Raw genomic sequence first — 23,141 nt, forward strand, 5'->3', positions numbered from 1 at the left:
ACTACATTGTAAATCTATTGATTCAAAGGCACTGTCTACCCTGGGCCAGCCCCGGGTAAGCCCCGCACTGCAAGCCCTCGGTCTTGGACAACTCCGGACGGGGGCAATAAAAAGAAAATTTTTTAAGTTACATACAAATATAAAAAAGTTTCTTATAGTGGCATGAATAATTGTTGAAAATGATATTGGTACCAACCTTGGCTGTTATAAAAAAAGTCTCATTTCCCTCCTCTTCTTCCCTTTTCAGCAAAAGAACCATCGCTGCATCTGCCGCCGTCGTGCCACGATTTTCAAGATGTTTTTGGTGGAATTTGATCTTTTATGGATGAAATAAGTGAAGATGCAATTTTAGGGTTATATACAGAAGGTTCTCTTTAAAATGATTGATGTAAGGAAAAAAGAAATTGTATAAAACGAAAAAAATGATTAGAACAATGACTGATAGAATAGGGGTATAATATAAATATTGGGGGTCTTCGTGGAACAAAGTGATAGTTGAGGGGGTGTTTATGTACTTTTTCCTTATAAAAAAGGGTATATTAGTCATTTTCTCCATTCCGTTAATGGAGTTAGCATTTTTTTTCGTTTCCAGTAATTGAGGGGGCCTGTATGAACGATTTTAAATGCAAGAAAGTCTCTGTGAGAAAAAGTGATAGTTGATGGGATGTTGATGTGAGAAAAAGTGATAGTTGAGGGGATCCCCGTGAGAAGAAATCATAACTAAAATAAATCGAGCGAGTTAACATGGTTTTTATTTTTACATTTGAACTATCATTTCACAAGAGAGATTAAAGAGATTGGCTATGATCTTGATTGAAAATTATGCGTCATTCCACTAAGAGCATTTTTTAATATTTGGGACTCTTTTTTTTTATAACTTTTTACGTTTTTCGAGACATGTAATTCTCCTCACATATATCAACTAAAAAGCCCAAAACCCAAAGTTTGAAGAATGGTCTTAAGTTCTTAGATAAGTAAAGTACGATAACTCAATTGAAAATTTTGCTTCAAAAAATGTGGGGAGAATTTATTTTCTTTGAATTGAATTGTGCTAATCACAAAATACTATAACCGGGGTTTACATTTTAATGTTAATTTTTTTTGATGTTATTCAAGCTAAAATAACAATGTAGTAATTTTGATTTTTTTTTTTGTACTTTGATTTTTTTTTTTTTTGTACTTTGATTTTTTTTTTGTATGACTTAATTGTAAGTGGGCAACAAAGCATAAGGTTGGGTTAAGGCAACCCAAATATCAGAGCCGGTACTGTGTCTACTTAGTCTTACGCACAACTCTTTCAAATTTAATTGGTAGAAACCATATTTTAATCAGTTATATGCTCTTACGAATACTAGAGGCCTATGCAACAATCAAAATGAGTTGACCTTTTGGGAGAATTTACCTCTGAAAAATAGCTGAAGAAGTCGTGTTTCGTACTCCAATATTTTTTTCGACAATTAAACTTCATTTCCAGTCAATATATATCTATTTGTTGTGGTTTTGACATGCTATATGAACTACTACTGCTACTACTACTTCCCACAATCCTCAATAGTCCTCAACTTAGATATCAAAAGAACTAATTAAGTATAAGGTTACGGCCGGGTGGTTGTTTAGGACGTTTACCTGTTCTGATGTGTTGAAACAAACAACAAGATCAACCATTATGTTTGGTTCTGAAATGACTTGTTTTTGTAAATTAATGGACATAGTCTAAGAACTGACCTTTCACTCCATTTTCTTTTGGTAACTGGAAATTTCATTGAAAGAGCGGGCAAACCTTGCCTTGCATATTTGGTCTGCCATTCTCTCTTGGTAGCAGACTAGCAGGTAATTACTTGGGTTTGCCCTTCTACGCTTCCTAGTTTGATTGATTTTTGGTTCTCCAATTCTTTCCATAATCTTGAGGAAATGATCAGTTGGAACACAACACCCTATATGCTGTTCTTTGGACTATCTCGAATACTAGAAATGATCTAGTTTTCAAAGACAAACAACCTAATGTTGATGAAGCTATGGACTTAATTAAGCTCAGGGTAGTTTTTAGGATTAAAGGAAAATGCAACCTGAATTCCTATTCGATTGAAGACTTTAGGAGCCACTTGGATGGAATTAGAAGACACAAGATCTGACTGTCTAGTGGAGTGAATAGTTTTATTTTGGTCTCTTTTTCTTTTGTACCAACTCTTGGTTGGTCTTCTTTTCTCCCCCTAGGATTGTGGCTTGCACATGATTGTTCTATGATGCTCGTTCTTAATGTACCCTTTTATCGAGTTTCTAATAAAATTTTATTTTGCTGATAAAAAAAAAAACCAAAGTTCAAAGAACTGGTCTTTCAATCTTACGTATAATATTTAAAATTGCTCATACAGAACCCCCTCAACTATAACCGTTAATCAATCAGCACCCTTTTGTCAAAAAGATCATGAAGGGGTCAACGTGTACAATTTTTATAAGGGGGTCGGTAAGTGTGGGCAATTTTTTAGGGTGTCAAAAAGACCACGTAGGGGTCAACGTGTACAATTTTTATAAGGGGGCCGATAAGTGTGGGCAATTTTTTAGGGGTAGAATCGTTATTTTCCTCATTCTATTGACAAAGTTAGCCAATTTTTCATTTCATATAGGTGAGGGGGACTCTATAGGCTGTTTTAAACGTAGGGGATCTTCGTGAGAAGAAGGCATAGTTTAGGGGTTTACTTTCTCACCAAGAAAAAACAGAATATGACTACCCTTTCTGAAGGCTGCTACACACAGATGAAAGCGCACAGAGTGTGCACATATTTTTTTGTGGGGTCCACCACGGGTCTTATATAAAAGATCCGAGCCGCTCAGTAATGTACAACACTTTTTCAACGGTTATTTTATGAAAAATCAGCTCAATCTAATACCTATAGATTCTTGATTCAATCAATAAACTTTTTATTGAGATTTTTGGATAATGAAAAGTTAAATGATTTAATCGACCATCTATAGATATCGGATTGAGCTGATTATTTGAAGAGACACTTGAAAAAATATTTTACATTTACTAAACGGTTTGAATCATTTGTGCGGGACCGTGGTGGATCCCACAAAAAAAACTGTGCACAATTTGTGCAAAAAGTGTCTGTGTGGATAGACTTTCTGTTTCTCATGCTCTTCAAAAAACTTTCCTCCTTCCTCTTAGCCGAAGCCAGAGGGGTTCTCTCTCCCTCTCTCTCTCTCTCTCTCTCTCTCTGCGCTAGCCAGCCCCTGCTGCGCTACCTTGCTACTACTTCATTCCGTCATCTCGAACCTATTAGTGAACCATCGACGCCGTCGCTACCCTCGGACCATCGCTGACGACATTGCTAAGCCGCAGTAATAATTTATTGCTGCAATTTTTCTTTCTTACTGGAGACCTCTATACTTATTTAGTGTCTAATGTGTTCTAATTCACGATCACCTCCGTATTCTTGCATGTCTATGTGTAGCGGTAAATCGATGAGACTTCTTTTTTGTTAATTTAACTGAGAACAAAGGAGAGGGGTATGCAGGAGATCCGGCCCCAGAATAATAGCTTGCTTGTGGAACCCATTAGAGAAAGAGGAATATAATTAATAAGAGCTACTGATATTGCTGTGTTATTCTTTTTCTTGTTCAAAACTAAGGGAGTGGAATATGGGGTGATATTTGTAGTCCAAAAGCCAAACCTTGGGGGGGGGGGGGGGGGAAACGAGCCGAGCCTGGCTGATTTACTTAATGAGCCTCTTTAAACGTATACAAACGAGCCGAGCTTTTGAGTGTCGAACTCGGCGCGTTTAGTAAACAAGCCCAAAACTTAAGCTCAAGCTCGGCTTGATTACTAAACGAGTCGAGTCGAGTCGAGCAGAGTAGAGCCACGATCTGCTCGTTTGCAGCCTTGAGTCCAAACCTAGGATTCTCATTTTGGTTGGATGGCCCTGTGACTTTCTACTTTAAATTCGTACTAGTTTATTGCTTAAGCATTGGGGTATTGTGTTTTGCAGTATCAGTTACTATTTGTTGACATAAATTGAGTTGTGGGAAAGGGGAAATAGCCCTTAGGGTGTGGAGCTATGAGATTCGGACGCTTGCAAGAATAGTCTGTGACACTTGGACCTTGGATATTATGAAACTTGGCCAACGTGCGATGGAAAGATGTTCAGAGAGGCATTTGCGGTTGATGTCACCGGAGCCACGAGTGTTGTGGGGATCGACTCTTTGACGCAGGAGAGAATACAAGACCCTAGATTTAAGACCAGAGTTGCGGCTCCTTGACCCGTGTGAGAGAAGAACCGCGATGCTTGCGGGAACCGGATCTCTGAGAGACATGACCCCTTGAAGGATCTCTTAGAGACATGATCCCCTGATGAGTGATGAGTCAACCCATGTGAGAGAGACCTTGATCCTTGCAGGTATAGATTTGAGTTTGTGAGCAGAATCAGATTGCAACTCCTTCGAAAATGGCCAAGTAGGTGCTACTTTGGGGCCAAAACCATTTTCCTGTAAGTGCATTACTCGGACAGTAAGTTTATGCTTTGATTAACTGGCAAGAGGACTCGAGGATTAATCCCTTGTGGCTTGGCTGCGGTATTGCTGAGACCTAGAAGTGTCACCTCGATGCCCTTAATGTGGGAACATTAGTAATGTAGTGTCTTGGTGGCTCAAGAGTAAAGTGTCAATGCAAATACTTGAGTAACCTCACAGGAGCAACCGGTGTTGGCGATTGTTGCAAATAACGGTTAGGAAGGGAGCGTCCATGCACGGGATCTAGTGGACACTTGCAAAATGACAGTGACCCTGTAGGACTGTCTAGTGTTGGCGAGGGTCTAAAATAGACAGTTAGGAATCCATGCACGTAGTGCCGGACCTGATATTTGGGTTGCCTTGCCCGACCTCAAGCTTGGTTACCCACTTACTATTAAGTCGTGAAAAATAAAAACACAAAGAAGTGAAAAAAACATGAAAAACAAAATCAATGTTACATTGTGTTTTTAGCTTGAATTACATAAAAAGATCAAAATCAAAATGCAACCACAGTTATAGTGCTTTATGATTAGCACGATCCGATTCAAAGAAAATAACTTCTCCTTACATTTTTTTGAAGCAAAGTCTTCAATTAAATCATTGTACTTTAACTTATCTAATTGCTCTTTTTCAAGCGAGGGCATAGGCCATCCAATAAATCTCTATTGTGACATGGTATTCCGAAGGTAAGTTTTTATCAGCTTCAACTTCGAAAAACTTCTATTCGCCAAAACAACTGTAACCGGTATAGTCAAAAAAATTCGATAAGCAACCCATACCATATGAAAACCACCATCTTTCCAATAAGACCTTGTAAAATCAAGGATGTCAATTGAATTTTTTTGGATGGAAACCATACATACCCCAATTTTTTTTTGTATTTACATTTTTTTGTTGTTGCCCCAAGGGGGGTTGCCCAAGCCCGCGGGCTTGCGGGGCTTACCCCCTGGCTGGCCCTGGGTGCACGTGATCTAGTGGACACTTGCAACTATGAGAGTGATCCTCATAGGATCACCCGGGATTAGGGATTGTCTCAAAAAAATGGTTGGGAAGGAAGCATTTGTGCACATGATTTAGTGGACACTTGCACAGATGAGAGTGACCCTCATAGGAGCACCTTGGGTTGGCGATTGTCGCAAATAGACAGTTAGGAAGGGAGCGTTCATGCCTGTGATCTACTGGACAGTGGACACTTGTCAAGAGTATAAAGTTCACTTGAGCCCTAAGACAGACCAAGTGGCATGTAAAAAGGTCCTCAGAGAGGTCCTTTTTAGAGAAAGAAACATAAAGAAGTTTATTCCTTGTTGATTCAGATTCCAACCTCTATATATTGAAAGTTTTGAGAAATAAGGAGGAATTTTTGGGGGAGAGAGGTTTTGGCTAGAGAATGTCTTAAAACACTAATTATGCTCCTACAAATGTATGGTAGTTTTGTTTGCTTGAAACGAGTGCTTACCAGTTTTCGTAATCAATAGAAGTTTACATCTATCGTACCACAGTTTAAGACGTTGTATGCCACTTTACTAATTGGGTTCCTTGACCCAGTACAATCCACATTCCAAGTTTACGTTTCTTCTCTAAAGACCCAATTTGTTGCAATGAGTCTATTGAGACACACGCAGAAACTAAATGCCCGAGAAAAGAATCCCCAAGGGAAAAAATGCTCAGATTGTCATGTTTACTACATGCCTAGAATTGATATACTAATCAAGAGTAACCAATTAAAAACAAACTTAGCAGGAATTGATTTACTGATAGAACCCTTCCATATTGACAGTAATGATGAAGGGTATTAATTATAGCGCACTAACACAACAACTACCACGATCTATTTCGCGATGTCTTGGACACCCTTATTAGTGCAAAAAAGAGAAATGAAAAAATTTAACGACCCATTTCGATGCTTGAACTTATTATCTCCTGACCGGAATGTATCAGCGGTTCTTCAGGCCTGGTCCTGGAGCTTCCTGCACCAGGTACACGATATATTGGGACAGGCATCTTCATAGGCAGATGAGGCATTGCTGCCTCAAAATGAAGTACCTGAATTGCGTGCCTTATTGATGGCCTAAGGCTATGGTCAGGATAAGCACACCACAGCCCAACAATCATCAAACACTCTACTTCCTTAGCATCGAAATTCGATTTCAGTCTCTCATCAATGGCGGAAAGAATTCGCCCTCTTCCATAGAGATCCCATACCCACTCTACCAACCCTATTTCCGATTCTCCTTCTGTCGGGTTGACTGATTTTCTCCCAGTAGCGATTTCCAACACCACCACCCCGAAACTGAAAACATCTGCCCCTTTACTTGCCTTGCCTGTCCTTATATATTCCGGTGCCAAGTACCCAAACGTTCCTGCTAAGCCAGTTGTTTGCGGTCCAAGCTCGTGGTCCATGAGTCGGGCTAACCCAAAGTCTCCGAGCTTGACATTAAATTCAGAATCTAGCATAACATTGCTCGACTTGATGTCCCGATGCACCACGCATTGCTCCCATTCTTTGTGTAGATAGAACAATGCCGAGGCCAAACCAAGAGTTATTTTGTACCTCACAGCCCAAGTGAGAGGAATCTTGCTGCCAAAGAGGTGAGCGTCGAGGCTTCCGTTGGGCATAAACTCATAGACAAGAAGGAACTCGCCTTTATCGTGGCACCAACCGATGAGTTGCACCAAATTCCGGTGCCTTAACCGGCTTATAATCTTCACTTCTGTTATGTACTCTTTTTTCCCCTGTTTAGATCCCCTTGAAATTTTCTTCACGGCTACAGCCATGTCTAAATCGTTTAAGTACCCTCTGTAAACACACCCAAATCCTCCTTCACCCAACTTTCTTTCGGCCGAGAAGTTGCTTGTAGCCGAGACAAGATCTGCGTAGGTAAACCTCCTTGGTCCAGCGCCTCTTTCTAGATCATCATTGATCGACGTCAAGTTAGTTTTCTCTGTTTTTTTCCTTCGAACATGCCTCCTTTTCCTTACAATCACAAATCCTATAAATATTCCCGCTCCAAAAATCAAAACACCCATTGAAACAGTTAAAGCAACTATCAGTTTGATATCGTTCGTGTGCTTCCCTCTCGCCGTTTTCGTGTTGAAACTTGAGCTAAACGCCCATGATTCAAGCGTGTGTTTCTCCAAATACTGTCCTGTCGCAGCCGAAAATCCAACCATGACCCACTCCGGTAGAATCTCCATAAGGTCGATTTTATAAGAAAGACTGCCTTGTGAACTAGAGTTTCCACCGTAAGACCAAAACACACTCAAATTCTTTGTACTTGCATTGTATGTAATTGAAGCTGTACATGTTTCTCCGCTGTACAAGCTAGCGTTCCATGGAGTTGTAATGACCGAACCAATCGAGTTGTTGTTAATCCCGATGTGCTCATGTGCAGGATCCCACTCAGGATTCGGGTAGGAGTCGAACTCAACCGTCACAATTTGGTTTTCTGCTGAATTGCTTGTTGTTGTGTTGAAAAGCCCTAAGAACCCACCAGCTGAGTTAGGGGGGATTTGGAAACCAACCGGAGCCAGGAAGAAAGCGAGCCCATGGCCGTATGTGGATGACTCTTGGGTGTCAATTATGAAGGAGAAATTGGTGGTGAAGTCAGAGAGGGTCCCTGTTTTGGAGTCCCATAGTTGAACCCTCTCTGCGTATGTCGCCCAGCCAACGTGACATAGGTAAGTGAGTGAGTTGAACTCTACAGCTCCAGCCAACGTCACTGCATCTCCTTGATAGACTATGTCGGGTGTATCCTGAGAAAAGCTAGTGACTTGGAAATAATCTGAACTAGCAATGGGAAGAAAAAATAAGATAAATGCAGTGAAGAGACTAATTTGAGCATTTGGTGATGGAAATGAAGTTGGAATTTTAGAGGTAGAGGTAGTCATTTTCTTGAGCTAGTGCAGTATATTGGCACTGGAAATTTATACAACCATCTGATGTTGGAACTTGACCCAGTCTAATTTATTCTTATTCAAGTTTAAACTGCCCTTTTTGTTTATTACTGTACGTAGGAGACTTTACATTTATAGGAAGGATATAGCTGACAACATAACACAGAGAATGAGTAAACATTGTAAATCCATTGGCAACCTTACTTTAAATACTAGCAAAACTACTAGGCATAATCTCGAACATTGGTTCAAATGCACTGTCTACCCAGTCTTCCTCAATCTTACATCTGCCTGATGCGCAACTTGTTGAAATGTTATTGGTAGAAAAACGTACTTTGATCAGTTCATCTGCTCGTCTGAATACTAGAGGACTAGTTTATGCGACAACCAAAATGAGTTGACCTTGACCTCTGAAAGATAGCTGAAGAATTCGTGTTTCGTAATATTTTTCTTTATAATTAAACTTCAATTCTAGTCAATATATATCTATGAGCTGTGGCATGACATACTATATGGACTACTAGGACTTCCCACAATCCTCAATAGTCCTCAACCTAGATATCAAAGGAACTATCTATATAAATAAGTGACATTCTGACCTTTTCAGTACTTAGCGATCCCATGAAAATGTCATGGGAGGTTGTTTAGGGCGTTTACCTGTTCTGATGTGTTGAAACAAGGTCAACCATTCGGTTTGGTTCTGAATTGAGCGGTTTTGGTAAATGGACATAGTCTAAGAACTGACCTTTCACTCCAGTTTCTTTTGGTAACTGGAAATTTCGTTGAAAGAGCCTGAGTTCGAAGAACTGATCTTTCAATCTCATGCGTAAAATTTGAACAATAAAAACTAAAAATCTTACCCGTAGCTAATAAAACTATGTACTCCTACAAACTACAAAGTAAAGTTACAAGAACTTTGTTTAGAGGAAAGGATCTATTTGTTTGATCGGATAGGATCTTCGGATTGGTTTATATATCCAAAGATTCTTCATAGTTCATACGTGGTACTTGGTTAAAAATTTTAGGAACATGATTAAATATTCATAGGGTGTATGAATCCACAAAGTTTTTGATATACAATACCATGGGGTTTGTATCAATAACTCCACAGGGACCAACGGGTTTGTAAAGAAAATATACAGACTCCATGTGTGGGTCCTGCCTTGGGTCCCCCATAGACGATCCGATACGTTTATTTTACGGCTAATTTTTCTAGTTATACGAAAACTCAATACAGTCAGTTACAGCAAGTACATGATCAAGTACTTATCGGTATCCCGTATCCTATAAAATTTATTTTTGGATGTCATGTTAAAAAATTGTTATCTACAAAATAAACGTCTCGGATCATTTGTGTAGAACTAGAGGTGGGCCCCACACATGGAGTCTATACATATTCCAAATTTTAGTGATCGGTTTCAAGTTTTTGGTCATAATTTTAGTTAGTTTTTAGATTCCTCTTATCAAGAAAAAATCTACAAAAAAAATTAGTGTAAAAATGAACAAAAATTCATAAAAGACAATTTATTTTTTTTGAAAAAATTGGAATAATAAAGTTAGGCGAAAACAAACAGACCCGGGATGCTGCTCGGTAGCTCCCTGTTGAGCGGGTGCAAAGGGGTCGATCCAGCCGTTCATCTCGACATGGACGACTTGAGTCAAATTTGAGCACATACAAATCTTAACCATCCATTGCTCGGTTAAGATCCGAGCCATCGATTGTTGAGATGAGCGGCCGAATCAGCTGCTCTGTGCCGCTCTACAGGGAGATGCTCCCATTCCAAAACAACCTAAGTCAAAAAAATGCTATAGCTTTGGCTGAAAGAATGACTGAGGGTTGTGAATCCTCTTAAAATATGCATTATGTAACCCTATGGTGTCATCAGAAAAAACAGGCAACGGAGCTCAAATGCAGCATGCATTAGTGGTGGCATGGACCTTTGACCACCACGTGGCTGACACCTACTCTACCAACTGGTTTCTTGTCTCTTGGGCCGAAACGTTCCAATCCAAGCCAATCTCTCCTTCCATCATTCCACCAATTGCTCATGAACTCCTGTTGCCCCAAATTTTACTCGTCGTTGCAAAATAACACATACTTCTCCATGTCCGCCTTGCCATTGCCACCTCGACCATCGTGTCCCTTGGGGCAGTCACAAGGGGGTGCGGGGGAACCACGAGCCCCTGCACAACTTCAAATATTCTCGTGTATCATACTAATTTTTAGCTTTAATAAGAACACTAATATGATATTGGCCCCTGCAAGTCCCTTAAGTGAAATTTTTTTCTTAAAATCTGTACATGTAAAAATCTCTATAATTTCAAGTTATCAATCGTTTTTTAGGTTGCGTATATAAAATAAAACAGTGGGTACACACATATACACAATATCGTCTCTTTTTCGGACCTCGCAAGTAGAAATATATACTTGTGAAATATACTTATATCTTTATTATGAATATGAAAATACACGTGATTCATGTCCTTGCTAGACCCAAATCTTGTGTCCACCATTGGCCGCATGGGGAAAGCCGATGGGAAACGGGGATGGGTTGTGTATATGTATATGAAGGAGTAGGTGGAGTTTAGAGAGAGAGAGAGAGAGAGACAGAAGAGGGGGGAGTTTTTAGGCCCAAAGAGCATCTCCAATGGCACCACAAGCCTCTCCAATCTTGCCTTCAAATGCAAAGCCAAATCCATGTAGGATTTGGCAGCAACCAGTCTACAACAAAATTGGCCATAGAGCAGGGAGAAAATTTGACGCCATGATTGGAGGGGAGAGATGGTATTGGCGTGAAATTTGGTGTCAAACACTAGCTTTTAAAAAAATTGACATCTCCAAGTTTGAGGCGAAAGGTTGGAGATGCATTTGACATTAGCCTTTGAAAAGAATTTGACATGGCTTGCCACAAGATTGGCATGTGAACCGACACTGACTGAAAGTAAGTTTCTGTTTGAAGGAACCACAGTGAACTAAACTTCTACTTACCCCACACACAGTATGGGCAATTCATTTTGGTTCTAGTCTGGTTTGCGTTTGACGGTCATGCACACTTATCCTGTATGACAAGTGTCTTTAGGGAGTTGTCTATTTTCCCATAGTAGTGACCCCACTACCATACCCATTTAGGTGAGACCTTCAGGGTTATCTGTGACCGATACCCCCCATAATTCTTGCCATGGACTCATGTAATCTCTTCCTGAAGCATCATACTAAAGATCACTATCGCAATAGGAATGGGACTAGAGAATGTGCCTCAATAAAAATGCCGTGATCTTTCTAGTCAACCTACATTTTCGTTGTTACCCATTGAACCTTCTTCATCAGATCTCTTATCACATAGGTAGGGTGTACACTATGATGACTAACTTATAAGTTTCAGTCCCAAAACCCTCGATGACCCTCCATCATTTTATAATTAGCTTGCGTTGTAATCTTTTGTATGCATATAGCATTTTACCTTTTTTCTCTAGCATGCCACTTTTTTCTAAGGGACTCATTTGATGTTTAGGACCCATCAAGCAAACATGGTCCTTTTGTTTTTTAACCAGAGCAACACAATCAGTTTTATATCTATAAAATTGATCCACTTCTTTCGACGAAGGCGATGTCGATCCAGGGCAACAAATACTTTTTGGATTTAGTAAATCTGGTCCATTTTAGACAGAGATAACATCAAACCCACAAGTCAGAATGTCAAAAGAGGCAACAAATATTTCTGGGTGATGGACTCATCAGATGAATCGGGTCTTTCTTGTGAAGCAAAGCAACACATATCTTAGGCCCATCGTATAAACTCGGTCTAATAAAATATCAACACTTTTCATCGTCGGTAGCTAGTAGCCTTACTACTAGGAATCACTTAGTTTGGTGATCTGTAGCCTTCTACTAGTAGCTGCATATCGTGGCTAGTAGCCTCAATAATGTGAAATGCACACTTTCAGAGTCTTTATTTCTTAGTGGCCTGTAGTAGTCTTTACACCCAGTAGGAATCACTATTTTTCCATCACATGACTAGGTGTTTGTCTGTCCACCTACTAAGAGTCTTTTGGTTTTTCTTGTGTGGCCGGTAGTCATGCTACTACTAGGAACCACTTCTTTTTATTTCCTTCTCGAGCCTTTTTCCCTCACAAGGCCAGTAGTCTTTTCACTACTAGACTAGGAGCCTTAGACAAATAATTTCTATTGGCCTTCGAAATATTGGAGCCTTGTTTGTTCCTTTGGCACCCCCAAATTTAAGAAATTTCCTTGAGCCACCACGTTAGTCACCATTATTCTGTCATCGCACCCTTGCCAACATACAAGATCCCCAAATTCCTGCTAACTGTTAGCAATTCTTTCCTCACTAGAGTATTTCTCAGATACTGATTTAGAATTTGGTATACATACTGTATACATTTTTAAATAAGGAGGAATTTTGGTGGGAGAGTGCAGTTCTGCGAGAGAAAATGTTATACCAATGCTCCTAAAAGTTTATGGAAGTACATTTTGTTTCATTGCTGCTTTTGAATAACTACATTCAGATTTTTTTATTTTGTAGAAGTTTACATCTACCTGCCACAGGTTATGCAATTTACGATCCACGTTCCACATTACGTAGGTTCTTCTTCAAAAGACTAAATTTTAGTTGAGTGAGTCTTTTGATACAAACAAAAAAAATGAAAGAGAAAACAAATGTTACAAACAAAATTACTCAGATTGCTAAATTTGACATCTTGACAACATGCATAAGAATAGAGTATACTAATAGTAGCCCTTCTTTATTCAAAGCTACGATGAAGGGTATTAACTATTGCAATCTAACAGAACAACTAAAAAGATCTATTTCGCAATGTCTCAAGCACCCTTATCGGTAAAAAACTAAATAGAAAGACTTAACGACCTGTTTCGATGCCTGTATAACTTATCATTGGCTCACCGGAACTGATCACCACCTGATCTTCAAACCTGGAGGTTGGTGCTCTAGGTACTTGATACATTGGAACAGTCATTTTCTTAGGCAAGTTAGGCATTGGTGCCTCAAAATGAAGTACTTGAATTGCTTGCCTTATTGATGGCCGAAGGCTATGGTCTGGGTAAGCACACCATAACCCAACAATCATCAAACACTCTACATCCTTCGAATCAAAATTTGAATTTAGTCTCTCATCAACGGCGAAAAGAATCTGTTCTCTTCCGTAGAGATCCCAAACCCACTCCAACAACCCTATTTCCGATTCTTCGTTTGTCGGACGGATTGATTTCCTCCCGCTAGCGATTTCCAACACCATCACCCCGAAACTGAAAACATCTGCCTCTTTACTTGCCTTACCAGTGCTTATATACTCAGGTGCCAAGTACCCTAATGTTCCAGCTAAGCCAGTTGTTTGGGGCCCGAGCTCGTGGTCCATTAGTCGGGCTAACCCAAAGTCTCCGAGCTTGACATTGAATCCTGAGTCTAGCATAATATTGCTCGACTTGATGTCCCGGTGCACCACGCATTGCTCCCACTCTTCGTGTAGATAGAGCAATGCCGAGGCCAAACCCAGAGTTATTTTGTACCTCACCGCCCAAGTGAGAGGAATCTTTTTCCCAAAAAGGTGAGCATCGAGGCTTCCGTTGGGCATAAACTCGTAGACGAGAAGGAACTCGCCTTGATTGTGGCACCAACCGATGAGTTGCACTAGATTCCGGTGCCTCAACCGGCTTATAATCTTCACCTCCGTTGTGTACTCTTTTTTACCCTATGTAGACCCCCTTGAAATTTTCTTCACAGCTACCGTCATGTCTAAATCAATTAAGTACCCTTTGTAAACACCTCCAAATCCTCCTTCACCCAACTTTCTTTCGGCTGAGAAGTTGCTAGTAGCTGTAGCAAGATCTCCGTAGGAGAACCTCCTTGGTCCGGCACCTCTTTCTAGATCATTATTGATCAATGTCAAGTGAATTTTCTCAGTTATTTCCCTTCGAAAACGCCTCATTTTCCTTAAAACTGCAGATCCTATGAATATCATCCCTCCAAAAATCAAAACACCCATTGAGACTGTTAGACCAACTATCAATTTGGTATCTTTTGCGTGCTTACCACTTGTCGTTTTTGTGTTTGACGCAGCGGAATTCACGAGAGACTAGTTAGCGTACCAGTCCAAACGAGATAAACAACTCGTCGCAACGAGCAAATCTTGCACACAAGAAATAAATAGAGAATCTCTACAATATTATTGATAAAAGCTTAAAAGTTTTGATAATTGAATAACTTACACTCCTATTTATACTAGTAGGAGTCCTAACAATAAGGTAATTACTTAAAACGGAGACCAAACAAAATAATACTTGGAAACAAAGACTAACAAAATTAAAAGACTAATAGGAATATGCCTAAACAAGTGACATTAAAAGGGGAATTCCTAAAACGAATAATTCCTAGAATAAAATTTCCATAAACTTGAAATTTTCTAAATTTTTGTCCTACATCAGTCTCCTTTTCTTCAAAAGAACTCGACCTCGAGTTCTTGTTGGAAATCTGCCATCTTCCATGCCAAAGAAACAGATACTTAGAATACTTGAACTCCTTTCTTAACTTGAAATAAAACTTCAAGAAAAAGTGTATTTGCAAAGATTGTTTCTCAGCATGCCTTAACTTGTTGACAAAATTCACTAGATGAATGTTGGGAATCCAATCAAATTGTTGCACTCCAAGAAAATCTACAACTAGAACCTTATGCTGAAGTTGCTGGTTCTCTAGACTTTGATTTATTATAGAGTTGGTTGGCACTCTTTTGTCAGAAAATCGGATTTCAGTAATAACCATATTTTCTTGTAGTGTTGTAGTCAACTCCATTGTGGGTGATTCATCAAGCCCAAACGCACAAACCTCCAATGCAATATTCTTTTGTTCCTGCGCAACAGCATCGGAAACAATTTCAGTATCCTCTTGCACACAAGCATCGATGTTAATTTCGTCTTGACCTTCAAGTTCAATTTTGACCTCTCCCACGGCTTCTACAATAATTTGTTCTGCATGATACTGTTTTGGTCTATATTTTTCCTCCAACAATTGCTCATAATTCCTTGGTAAAAATCTCTCCATCATACATTTTTTAATTCTGTACCATGCATAAATTCGATGCTTGCCCAATCAATCTCTTAGAAATTGCATATCTAGCCACCATCGTAGCGCTGGTCCCATAAGCTTCACTAACAAATACCTCCACATTTGTTTTGTTGGAATTTTTGCATACTCGAAGGAATCTTCGATGTTTAGAATCCAATCCAAACGATCTTCAAAAAATTCAAGACCACTAAATTTTGACAAATTATCATAATACCTGAAATTTGGTTGTCGCTTTATCGACTGATAAGCATCATGGTTCTCGAATAGCTCACCTTCAAATTTATTCCTACTATCGTAATGATAATAAGAATATCCTCTAGAGACGTTATGGTGAATAGGTTGGTTGCGGGCAAATCTCTCAACGCGGTTCATATTCTGGTTAGGAGGTTGGCGATGGGCAAATCCCAACGCGCGATCCTTCTCAACCCTTTCTAGCCTTTGGTGATTTTGTAGAGTCAACCCCTGTAGCATCTCACGGATCTCAGTGAACTGAGTGTGGGTATCCTGACGGATCTCAGTCAGCTGTGCTTGTTGATCCTCCACCATCCTCCTTAGGTCAGTAAGCCCACGACCAACGTCAATGGGTGTGTCTTCTTCTGTGTTTGGTGCCATCGAACCAGGCAAAGCCTTGCTTTGATACCACTTGACGCAGCGGAATTCACGAGACTAGTTAGCGTACTAGTCCAAACGAGATAAACAACTCGTCGCAACGAGCAAATCTTGCGCACAAGAAATAAAGAGAAAATCTCTACAATATTATTGATAAAAGCTTAAAAGTTTTGATAATTGAATAACTTACACTCCTATTTATACTAGTAGGAGTCCTAACAATAAGGTAATTACTTAAAACGAAGACCAATAAAAATAATACTTTTTTTGAGGGAGAAACAAAATAATACTTGGAAACAAAGATTAACAAAATTAAAAAACTAATAGCAATATGCCTAAACAAGTGAGATTAAAAGGGGAATTCCTAAAACGAATAATTCCATAAACTTGAAATTTTCTAAATTTTTGTCCTACATCACAAAACTGGAGGTAAACTGCCATGACTGAAGCGTGTTTTTCTCTAGAAATGCCCCTGTCGCGGCCGAAAACCCAACCATGACCCACTCCGGTAGAACCTCCATTAGGTCGATTTTGTAAGAAAGACTGCCTTGCGAACTAGAGTTTCCTCCGTAAGACCAAAACACACTCAAATTCTTTGTACTTGCATTGTACGTAATTGAAGCATCACATATTAAGCCGGTGTGCAAGCTAGCGTTCCACGGAGTTGTAATGACCGATCCAATCGAGTTGTTGTTGATCCCCACATGCTCATGCGGAGGATCCCATTCAGGATTTGGGTAGGAGTCGAACTCAACCACAACCATTTGGTTTTTTACTGGATGACTAGTTGTGGTGTTGAAAAGCCCTAGGAACCCACCAGCCGAGTTAGGTGGGATCTGGAAACCGACCGGAGCAAGAAAGAACGCAAGCCCATGGCCATAAAGGGATGACTTTAGGGTGTCAATGGTGAAGGAGAAGTTGGTGGTGAAGTCAGAGAGGGCTCTGGTTTCAGAGTCCCATAATTTAACCCTCTCTGTGTATGTGGCCCAACCAACGCGACATAGGTAAATGAGTAAGTTGAATTCTACGGCTCCAACCAAAGACCCTGCATCTCCTTGATACAGTACGCCGTTGTCAGTTGTAGTCGGATAAAAGTCGGGAAAATCGAAATAATCTGAACTAGCGATGGGAAGAAGAAATAAGATAAATGCAGATGCAGTTAAGAGACTGATATGAGCATTAAGTGATGGAAATAAAGTTGGAATGTTATCGGTAGAGGTATCCATTTTCTTGAGGTAGTGCAGGATATTGGCACTGGTTCTGGCTCTTTATACAAGCAATCTGATGTTGAAAACTTCAAACTAGTCTAGTTTCTTTTGTGCGTACATGTTTAAACTAGCCTTTTTGTTTTGTACTCCTAGAAGTTTCAGTGAAAGGAATAAGATTTCAGATAACATATTGAATGACTAAACATTTGTAAATCTATTTATTGGCCTTACTTACATATTAGGAAAACTACTTCTTAAAGTTGGTTCAACCTTGAATGTCTAGCTAGTCTTCCTGAATATTAGGCATCAGTTCAACTGGTTGAAATGTAATTGGTAAGCATCTTAATGACTTAGTCTGCTCAAATAGATCCATATGATTTGGGGTATTGTCTGGGTTAAGGATTCTTTTGGTAGTTGAAAATGGGGGCAAAGTCTAATGTAGCATATATGGCCACACCCATTTCCTCTCTCAAATTTGACCATGAAAATGACTCAGCCATTTTTTCGCTCCTGAAATGGCTTCACAATAGACATTAGAGAGGTGAAAAATGACTTCCAAGCCAAAAATTCGCTTTGGGTGTGAGAATAGCCCACCTTTTCAGAAACTCTACTTTTTTTTCATTCCCTTCGAAAACCTTCCTAGAAAGAAGTCCCCTTTAATAGCAGCTTAATTATTTCTCTTTCCCATCTGTTTCTTTAATGAATTTTAAATTGAATTGTTTGTTCTTTTTAACTGTTATTGAGACGGTGATATTTTAACGTATCGTGAATCTTTTATGTGATTTGTATACACACAGGTCATACACGTGTTATTTTTGAGGGAGGACACACTCGATGCGTATGCACGTCAAACCTGTCTCGGTCGATTTTCTTGTTTTTTTTTTTTTTTCCTCCACGTGGCCGATGAGGCGTTTCTCTCCATGTGCTTTAGATTTTAGAATACGTGAATTGAGATTTTGGGGCAATGATAGGGATTTAGATTAGCTAATAATGAGATAGAAATGAGGTGGAGTTAGAAAGAAGTAACTACCCAAACCTAGCAGTCATTGTTTTGTGCCACATGTGGAGTGTAATTTCAATTATGGAATTCCATAACTACCGTACCAGTTACTTACAAAGCAAATTTAAATGGAGGAAAAAATGTTAAAGGTTGCGTTAAAGTGGGCAATGAAAAATGTAAGCTAGCCTCAAAGAAAAGTCCACGCCAAAGTGTGCTCTCCCTTTATAATATAGAATAGATGTTTTCTGGATGATATAGTTCAATCAGTGCAAAATTGGATCTCATAGTTTTGACAAACAAGATAAATTAAGTTATATTAATACGGAAAAGGAAAAGGTACAACTAAAATAACGTACAACCAAAAAAACAAAAATAACAAAAAAAGAAGAAGAAGATATAATGGGGGTATCGGAACCCAGGAGGGTGGAAAGGCCATGGAATCTAGAGAGGAAAGCCCGTTCCTACTGCAATAAAACTACATCTAGACTGGAAGATCGGAACCGGATTAGCTGCACACACCTTCACCGTCGAGGCCGGAGAGCATGAAAAACCGTCGCCTAGCGGAGCAGAATCACAAACCAAAACCAGATTGGGTCTCCGTAGTCTAAAAATGAAGGGGAGAGAGAGAGAGAGGGGGATCTTCCTTAACCATCTCTCTTCCATGAGCTGAGAGAGGAGGAGAGGAGAAAGAGAGGCCGGAGAGGAAGGGCAACTAAAAGGGGAGGAGGAAGGAAGAGAGCAGAAGGGGAGGCGAGGGGTAGGAGGGTGGAAACTGACCCCTAACTCTCTCTCTAACTCTTTGGAACTCTCGATCTCATAGTTATATCTAGTCTGTACTATCTACTGTTTAAATTGTGTGTGCATAATTTTTTACTTCCGGATACGAAGTCCTGCCTCCGATCCATAACATACAGTAATGGAGAAGCTATACTTTTTTTTGTTAAAAAGAAATTATTTATTTAATAATATTTCAAGTTCATCATAGAACTTAACCACAAAATTGAATTAAATTTAGGAGTTCTTAGACGGAGGGTGTGGTTCCAAATCGACCGCGTTATGTATGCCAAGGGAAATAGATTAACAATAGGGTTACTTCTGTAATAGAAAAAGATTACCAATAAAATATGGTCAGACGATTGTGAAGAATTCATATCATCGTATTAAGAAATCAAGGATGGAGAGTCAGAAATCTCAGTCATTGGAATCAATGCCTAGAAATGTACTTGATCTTTCTTCTTATTTGCTTATAAAAACTCAATAATTATAAGCGATTGACCTTCCTGAGAGCAATGATTAATGTGCCAATAGCGTAGTTATATTCATATTTTTAATTTGGCCAATGTTTAGGATAGTTCCATTGATAGGAGAAGAAAACAATACATTAGGAAGGGCAAGCATCCCATAAAGGGGAGATACAAATTACTGCATTCTAAGCTACAACTTGCATCACAGAATTGCGACCAATCTGAAAACTCACTGCCATTACATCAAAACACTTCACACAACCCCCAAAGAGATGAGAAAGTCCCGCAAAGGAGAATAAAAGTCCACATAGGGTAGGATAAATCCGAGAACAACAATCTCCCAATGGAGGCCCAACAAAAAAAGAATTAAAACAATCCTCTAGACGAAGGCAAAAAAGCTACAATCTGAAAAGGAAAAAAACAACTAGTCAACAACTGGTAATAAGTCACCCAAGTAGCTCACTGAGTAACGTTCCTGATTCTGCTCATTCTACAAGTATGATCCACGTTCCAAGTATCGTAGGTTTCTTCTTCAATAGACCGAATTTTTGTTGAGTGAGTCTTTTGATATACACAATACAAAATGCAAGGGAAAACAATTCTTATAAACAAAATTACTCAGATTGTTAAATTTGACATCTTGACAACATGCATAAAAATAGAGTCTACTAATCAAGAGTGTCAAATTAGTACACACTTAGCACGCATGGTTTTACTGATACAACCCTTCTTTATTCAAAGATACGATGAACGGTATTAACTACTGCAATCTAACAGGGCAACTAAAAAGATCTATTTCGAGATGTCTCAAGCACCCTTATTGGCAAAAAAGTAAATAGAAAGACTTAACGACCCGTATCGATGCTTGTACAACTTATCATCGGCTCACTGGAACTCGCCACCTGCTGATCTTCAAACCTGGAGGTTGGTGCTCTAGGTACTTGATACATTGGAACTGGCATATTCTTAGGCAAGTTAGGCATTGGTGCCTCAAAATGAAGTGCTTGAATTGCTTGCCTTATTGATGGCCTAAGGCTATGGTCTGGGTAAGCACACCATAACCCAACAATCATCAAACACTCTACTTCCTTCAAATCGAAATTCGATTTTAGTCTCTCATCAACGGTGGAAAGAATTTGCCCTCTTCCGTAGAGATCCCAAACCCACTCCACCAACCCTATTTCCGATTCTTCATCTGTCGGACGAATTGATTTCCTCCCGCTAGCGATTTCCAACACCACCACCCCGAAACTGAAAACATCTGCCTCTTTACTTGCCTTGCCCGTGCTTATATACTCTGGTGCCAAGTACCCTAACGTTCCAGCTAAGCCAGTTGTTTGGGGCCCGAGCTCGTGGTCCATTAGTCGGGCTAACCCAAAGTCTCCGAGCTTGACATTGAATCCCGAGTCTAGCATAATATTGCTCGACTTGATGTCCCGGTGCACCACGCATTGCTCCCACTCTTCATGTAGATACAACAATGCCGAGGCCAAACCTAGAGTTACTTTGTACCTCATCGCCCAAGTGAGAGGAATCTTTTTCCCAAAGAGGTGAGCGTCAAGGCTTCCGTTGGGCATAAACTCGTAGACGAGAAGGAACTCGCCTTGATCGTGGCACCAACCAATGAGTTGCACCAGATTCCGGTGCCTCAACCGGCTTATAATCTTCACCTCTGTTGTGTACTCTTTTTTCCCTTGTCTAGACCCCCTTGAAATTTTCTTCACAGCTACCGCCATGTCTAAATCGTTTAAGTACCCTTTGTAAACACCTCCAAATCCTCCTTCACCCAACTTTCTTTCGGCTGAGAAGTTGTTAGTAGCCGTTACAAGATCTCCGTAGGAGAACCTCCTTGGTCCGGCACCTCTTTCTAGATCATCGTTGATCGATGTCAAGTTCATTTTCTCCGTTTTTTCCCTTCGAACACGCCTCCTTTTCCTTAGAACCGCAGATCCTATGAAGATCATCCCTCCAAAAATCAAAACACCCATTGAGACTGTTAGACCAACCATCAATTTGGAATCTTTCGCGTGCTTAGCACTTGTCGTTTTCGTGTCAAAACTGGAGGTGAACTGCCATGATTCAAGCGTGTTTTTCTCTACATACTCCCCTGTCGCAGCCGAAAATCCAACCATGACCCACTCCGGTAGAACCTCCATTAGGTCGATTTTGTAAGAAAGACTGGAATTGCTTTGGGAGTTAGAGTTTCCCCCGTAAGACCAAAACACACTCAAATTTTTTGTACTTGCATTGTACATAATCGAAGCATCACATGTTACGCCGCTGTGCAAGCTAGCATTCCACGGAGTAGTAATGACTGATCCAATTGAGTTGTTGTTGATCCCGACATGCTCGTACGGAGGATCCCATTCAGTATTCGGGTAGGAGTCGAACTCAACCACCACCATTTGGTTTTTTACTGAATTACTAGTTGTGGTGTTGAAAAGCCCTAGGAACCCACCAGCCGAGTTAGGTGGGATCTGGAAACCAACGGGAGCAAGAAAGAACGCAAGCCCGTGGCCATAATTGGGTGACCCTAGGGTGTCAATAGTGAAGGAGAAATCGGTGGTGAAGTCAGAGAGGGCTCCGGTTTTGGAGTCCCATAACTGAACCCTCTCTGCATATGTTGCCCAACCGACGCGGCATAGGTAAGTGAATGAGTTGAATTGTACGGCTCCAACCAACGACACTGCATCTCCTTGATACAGTGCGCCGTTGTAAGTTGTAGTCGGATAAAAGTTAGGAAAATCGAAATAATCTGAACTAGTAATGGGAAGAAGAAATAAGATAAATGCAGATGCAGTTAAGAGACTGATATGAGCATGAAGTGATGGAAATGAAGTTGGAATGTTTTTGGTAGAGGTAGCCATTTTCTTGAGGTAGTGCAGGATATTGGCGCTGGCTCTGGCTCTGGCTCTTTATACAACCAATCTGATGTTGAAATCTTGAAACTAGTCTAGTTTCTTGATGTACAATTTTAAACTACCCTTTTTGTTTAGTACATAGTAGAAATTTCAGTGAAAGGAATGAGATTTTTGAATACATAATGAATGACTAAACATTTGTAAATCCATTTATTGACCTTACTTCCGTATTAGAAAAACTTCTTAAACGTTGGTTCAACTTTCAATGTCTAGCTAGTCTTCCTGAATATTAGGCCTAATGTTAAACTTGTTGAAATGTAATTGGTAAGCATCTTAATCACTTAGTCTGCTCACAGGCATACTAAAGGGACTAGTTTATGCCTGGGTTCATTTGTTGACTTTTTGTCAGCCGTGTATTCGTTTTTGGCTCGAGTGGGCATATGATTGCTGGGGGTAGGGTGCTAATTTTGTTGGGATTTTATGCTCTTGTTGTGATGCCGTTTGATCTTGTTCTTTTTTTAAGCTTTGTATCCTTTACAATTGATTAATAAAATCTCTAAGCAAAAAAGGGGATTCTCTTGATTGATGCGATGCGTCCCCTTTGATCGGTAAAAAATAGTCACAACTCCTTTTCCGGGGCTTATTCCTAATTCCTTGTAGGCACGAACGACTTTGGCAATAAAAACGGCACACCCAAGTTTCATGTCGCAATAACCTTATTGTAA

General features: G+C 39.9%; 2 protein-coding genes and 1 pseudogene across 2 annotated transcripts; all 3 read right to left on the reverse strand.

Annotated features, from left to right (window-relative positions):
• Nucleotides 1-6,376: 6,376 nt before the first annotated feature.
• LOC131304078 (L-type lectin-domain containing receptor kinase IX.1-like) lies at nt 6,377-9,220 on the reverse strand. The gene has a single exon (XM_058331179.1). It carries the CDS (start codon nt 8,392-8,394, stop codon nt 6,391-6,393), a length of 2,004 nt encoding a protein of 667 aa, XP_058187162.1. The 5' UTR covers nt 8,395-9,220; the 3' UTR covers nt 6,377-6,390.
• A 4,055-nt stretch (nt 9,221-13,275) lies between these two features.
• LOC131303161 (L-type lectin-domain containing receptor kinase IX.1-like) lies at nt 13,276-17,185 on the reverse strand (annotated as a pseudogene).
• A 3,019-nt stretch (nt 17,186-20,204) lies between these two features.
• Nucleotides 20,205-22,548, reverse strand: LOC131304452 (L-type lectin-domain containing receptor kinase IX.1-like). The gene has a single exon (XM_058331694.1). It carries the CDS (start codon nt 22,420-22,422, stop codon nt 20,401-20,403), a length of 2,022 nt encoding a protein of 673 aa, XP_058187677.1. The 5' UTR covers nt 22,423-22,548; the 3' UTR covers nt 20,205-20,400.
• Nucleotides 22,549-23,141: the final 593 nt, after the last annotated feature.

The sequence above is a fragment of the Rhododendron vialii genome, chromosome 10a (assembly GCF_030253575.1).
Source record: "Rhododendron vialii isolate Sample 1 chromosome 10a, ASM3025357v1".
Lineage (NCBI taxonomy): Eukaryota > Viridiplantae > Streptophyta > Magnoliopsida > Ericales > Ericaceae > Rhododendron > Rhododendron vialii.

Bases quoted from the DNA above. Each gene is read 5' to 3' on its own strand.
- LOC131304452 (XM_058331694.1), bottom strand. From the start codon at position 22,422: ATGGCTACCTCTACCAAAAACATTCCAACTTCATTTCCATCACTTCAT.
- LOC131304078 (XM_058331179.1), bottom strand. From the start codon at position 8,394: ATGACTACCTCTACCTCTAAAATTCCAACTTCATTTCCATCACCAAAT.